The sequence below is a fragment of the Ptychodera flava genome, chromosome 15 (assembly GCF_041260155.1).
Source record: "Ptychodera flava strain L36383 chromosome 15, AS_Pfla_20210202, whole genome shotgun sequence".
NCBI classification, from domain to species: domain Eukaryota; kingdom Metazoa; phylum Hemichordata; class Enteropneusta; family Ptychoderidae; genus Ptychodera; species Ptychodera flava.
This window is the reverse complement of record NC_091942.1, coordinates 21,929,454-21,935,005: the sequence shown is the minus strand read 5'-3', so window position 1 is coordinate 21,935,005 and position 5,552 is coordinate 21,929,454. Positions and strand designations below refer to the sequence as shown.

Below are 5,552 nucleotides of genomic sequence, written 5' to 3'. Positions count from 1 at the left end.
AAAATGATCCGTAAATATTGTGAAGCAGTTGAGATTCCGTATTGCGACAGCTACTTGAGTTGGAAACCCGACAATATTGACCATTGGCACACGATTTGGAAGGATACGCCGCTCACGGACTTCTTTGTCGACTCCGTCAGAAGTACCCATTTCAAGCCATTACACGATAGACACCAAGACCAGGAGATGGATATCTCTGATGTGCCACACCATGCTCAGTTACTTATTGAAGATGCTCTGCCCTATTACCATGAACTCTTCGAGAAGCGACTAAGGCCATAACATTCTGCGCACCCAGAAAAATAAACATTGCCTTATTAAAAATGTGTACATGTAGATTGGTCAAATTCCTGACAGAGAGATCTTTCTTCTTGTTTTTTTAACGGCTGTGCTTAATCCCATCATTTGAGATTCATGCTAGCAGACATTTACTACCTACGTAATTTACTCCTTTGTTTTCCTTTTAAAGATGTGAACATTTAATCAATTTCTTAAGAAATACAGCTTATCAAATACTTGCTCCTTGAATCATTTGCCTTGAAGTTACGGCGTACCATATCTGATATGGATAAGGACAAAGTACGGGCAATGGAGTTGGAAATGTCTGCTATATTTCTCGATTACAATAAATTGCTTACGTAGTTCCACTCCTTTTATATTCAATGCAAAAGTGAATCGATCGAAAGTTTTCCACAAAATCACAGATAAATTCTCCTTTCCTCTGACAATATCCATCTGCATTTCGATTTTTAAGGTCACAGGTTTTAGGGCCTTTTGCACAAACCCTCATGTGATAATCAATAAAACCATTGCTTGCACACTCATATGGTAAACAGTTAAACCGAATAGATGTTATGTACCGAAGATAAAGTGCATCGACTTGATTTAATAAATCGATTCCCCGTGTAAAATGGTTACAAAACGCTGTAATTTCATCAGCCGATTCATCATAGGCAAGAGAATGTTTTATTTTTTATACGCACGTCATAAGCTGCAATTTTTCATTTGATATGACACTTCATGATAAGATAGTGCGATCAAAAATAGGTCGAGGGAGATTTCAGATCAATTTACGATACATATCACGCCTACAACTTTAGATTCAGCAATTCGCAATCTGTCGTTTTCTCCAATCAAACCCTTGATCCTTGCAGACACTAACATAAACCAACACAATTCACATGAATACTACTGATAATTGAGTGATCACAGTACGATTTCAATATTTTTTCTGATAACCACAAGGTAGATAAAAGAGACCATATTTCAAAAGATATAGTTGTTCATGTTGATATACTTTGGAACATTTGCTTTATGTTATTTCATTTTTATTTCAGTTTGTAACCCGTCAGTAGCGAGGTCGTTATCGACTGCCCCGTTAACTTAAGGTCTCATATCAGTGAGTCACCTTGCTTTGCCTTGAAAGCTTTTCTATTCTTTCTTGGCTCCCATGCAGATATATGTATAATCAAGGTTTCCATTTCATGATCAGTCTATCCGCGAACCACGTATACATGTCACACCACTAGCAGTTAGGATAGACGTTTCATGACGGAGAGGGCGGGTCAATCGTGATACAAGACATAAACACCATCAAACAGATATTGGTAAAATGTTATTAACAGAAGAAATCAGCTTTTAAACACGAATAGCAGATATCATGAAACAACAATGCAGGGGGCATCTTACATTAAAATTCAAGTTACGTGCCTATAAACAGTTTAAGAACTTCATAAAACCAGTAGGATACCACCATCGTTCTGCTCTCCCTCTTGCAATAAAGGCAGGGAGACACCATAATATTGGGTCTTAATGAAGACATTGATAACAATGTTCCAATGGAAGTGTTGAAGATGAGTTTCACTTTTTATTGATATGTCCATTTATGGCAATTTGCAGCAACAGTGTCTATCAGATCATGCAACTAGAAAACCAAATATCCTTGTTTTTGAAAATAATGAGAGATAAAGAGCTTGCAAAAGTCTTTACGCTTTGTAACTATGTCTACAAGGCCTTTAAAGTTGGCGAATCAGTTTTGAAGTCATCTGATAATGTGTAGCCTTTAGTGATATCCCAACTCAATAATTTTGCCTAGAAGATGATAAGTTTAACATTTTCTGTATTTTTTTTTCTGCAAGTATTTTGTATCATCTATGATAAACCCCTTTGTATATGGGTCGTTGGCAAATAAATGTGCATTATATGTGTGCAACGTATGAAAAAATGTTATCAATTATGTCAATTTTCTCTTACAAACAAAGTTTGGGTAAGATTTCATTTCGCTTGTAATACTTAATGACATTCCAACACAAAACCTTAGCGTGTTTTACATGCAGGTCAGGAGTAAGTATAAGAAGGGGGAGGGTGGACTTCTTCAAGTTGATGTGTAGTGTAAATAGCACGTTACAAAACTTCTGTCATCATTAAAAGGTGCTTTAAAGCGATAATGATTGTTTGTTTTGATGTATATTTCATGGTGTGCAGTTTTATTATTCATCCAACAAATGAATTATGGCCACAGCCGGACAAAATTTGCAATTTAAAAATGTCCCGTTAAGGATGTACGATCGGAAAAAATAAAAGTATACGTGTCAATTTTTTCAAATGGAGTTTTTTGAATACCTACATATGAGAGTAGTCCAAAACTGGGAAAAAAAGATGGGGTCACGCTTGTTTTTATACAAAATGACATTAAAATTCATGGTTTTTCACAAAATCATTAAAAATCAATAAAACAGGTCATCATTTTCGTATTTATATCATGATTACATTTCCCACGTTTACACTGTAAAAGAACAAACAAATATAAATTTAAGCTACTTTGAAGATTTTACTTACATTAAAATTGAGCTAAAAAGTCACGATATTTATTTTTTAACCAAAATTGCAACAAATAAGCCCAAAATTTTAGGAATGGGAGAGGGTAATTTATTAATTATTGATAGTTTTTACTAATGTCAAATTTCTCAAACTTTGCTAAATAATAGCTCTTTTTGTGAATTTTTCAAAACCACATTTTGTTTAGTAGGTCACCGTGCTCGATTTTTCACAATTTTGCAAAATGTAACTAGGATTTGTAGGTTCTGGCGAAAAACCATGCTCTCCCGGATTCGTCCCGCGAGGGCGCTCTTCAAATGCTGCTGACCTGCAGTGGCCTTGTCCAGGCCTGGTCATGATTCAAGCCTACCAGTAAACTTTAATGAGAGGAAAATGACAGAACAAAGCAAAGACTTTCAGGTTCTTCTACTTTTTAGAGTCTATATATTAAACTTATTGCCGTGACGCTTATCGGTGGGGATTAGGTTAACTTCGCTGCAGGCTAAGAAGTTGTCACACACTACGTGGAGCCAGGAGCCGAGCGAGGCCGTAAATCGTTTCCCCAATACACGATGGCAAGCCCACAACTGACACAAGTGCCAATATTTTCGGCTAGTACACTCAAATCGACAATGCGACGGCCATTCTTCCATTCTCCGGTAGGTCTACTAGCGACACTATCATTTGGATTATAAATACTCGTCTTTCTTATTGTCCATTAGGCTACCTCCTCTTGTATAGCGAATCGGACGTCATACTTCTGACTTACGCTGTACAGGCTATGGTCATATTGCATTTTTTTTATCTCTTCGCTGAATTCTCGTACCTTCCAGCGTGTTTTGAGAGCACGCCGAACATTTTCTTGTCGCCATTTTTCTCCGCGAGATAGAAATTTTCCTTTACCTGCAGACGACATGTTGTACAACGCAAAAACGTTCCGAACGTCACTATGCGCGCGTGGTTACTATGGATACATTTCTGCGCGGAAATCGGCGCAGTACGCTAATATTTTTCCGATCGTACATCCTTAATTACTGATGCAGAGTGATTGACACACCCATTGTATTTCATAGTCAAGTGATTCATGTTGGTTCGCACACAAACAAAAAAGTGAGGAGGTCCTTAATAAAATTCCAACAAGTGAGTGACAAAGTAAAGAGTACGGACTTCTGGAAGTAAAACAGGTGGCATTATGGCAGATATTCGTATGCAAGGTCCAAGAGGGAGCGTATTGTAGGAATTGAATTTTAAGATGAAAGAATCTTTAGAAATGTATCCATAAATTTACAGCAATGTTGTGCACATTTGCTGTAGTTTGCCACCTGTCAATCACGAGTCGACATTTTTTTTATACTGATAAGAAACTAGAAATATGAAACGTTAGCCTATATTCATGTTTGTTTGTGTGTGTATGTGCGTTCGTGTCTCTACTCTCCACAATTTTCAATGTCTTATGATGTCATGGTTTGCCCTTTTCACATTTCAGATTTCAATCGGAGTGGAAAGTAATGGCAACTTCACAACCAAGACGTGTCATGTTGTGGGCCCATCCCCGTTGTCTTTCCACCGTTTTTGAATTATCCTTAGCAAGTAGACAGGAAACCAAAGTATTCCATGAATTGTATTCCCTTGCTCTTTACTGTGGTGATGACACACCTTTTGAAGATGCAATGGCCAGGGCTCCAGGATACACCATCAAATATGTTATTGAAATGCTGGAATCGGATTACCCCGGAAAAGATGTTATTCTGTGCAAAGATATGGTGTGTTCCCTTGGAGGAGGTTATGATCGTTTGCCTAAGGGGTACGACCACACTTTCTTGATCAGAGACCCGAGACGCAGTATAGCCAGTTTATGTGAAGCACACAAAATCCTTGATGTACCATCCTCTATGTTCCCTTCAACGGGAGGAGTAAAACAATTATACGACCTCCACAACTACGTCACCGACACGCTGAATCAGAAAAGTATTATCATCGACGCGAGTGACCTAACAAATCAACCTGAAAAAACAATCAGGAAATATTGTGAAGCAGTTGAAATTCCGTATTGCGACAGCTACTTAAATTGGAAACCTAACAATATTGACCATTGGCATACAATTTGCAAGGAGACGCAATTTACAGCATTTTATGGCGATGCCATCAGAAGTACCAACTTCAAGTCATCATGCCACAGAGAGCAGAACCAGGCCATAGACATTTCCAACCTACCACAGCGTGGCCAGTTGAGCATTGAAGCTGCTCTCCCTTATTACAATGAACTCTTCGAGAAGCGATTGCGACCGTAAGAACTGGAATTTGAGATGGTAACCGCAATATGAAGGAGTCAAAGCTATATAGATTACTCTTACAACATTTATGAAAGCATTTTCTTCACCTTTGAAACTTTTATCATGTGCCTTTTACGGGTACAAACATACGATGTCTTGCTAACATACTAGTCTAAATCTCTTCCGCGCATTTGTAAACGCAAATCACAACCGACAGAAAACGTATTGCTTATTTTAGCACTTATTCAAGACTTTTAGTCAAGCGACAATCCTCTTACTTTTTTAACACAACTTCAGTGAACGATCAGCCAACTGAGAAGAAATGAATTACTGATACATACAATTTTCAGATCTGAAGGAATCAAAACTATGTGATCATAACGACTGACCGCTGATTATTTGTGAAGAATATAACTTTCATGTTATATTTCTTTAGTTTGTTAGAATGAATAACCCACTTGC

General features: G+C 37.6%; 1 protein-coding gene across 1 annotated transcript; it reads left to right on the top strand.

The window, feature by feature from the left end:
* Positions 1–4,325: 4,325 nt before the first annotated feature.
* On the top strand, positions 4,326–5,108 carry LOC139152293 (uncharacterized). The gene has a single exon (XM_070725436.1). The coding sequence runs from the start codon at positions 4,326–4,328 to the stop codon at positions 5,106–5,108; it is 783 nt and encodes a 260-aa protein (XP_070581537.1).
* The last annotated feature ends 444 nt before the right edge of the window (positions 5,109–5,552 follow it).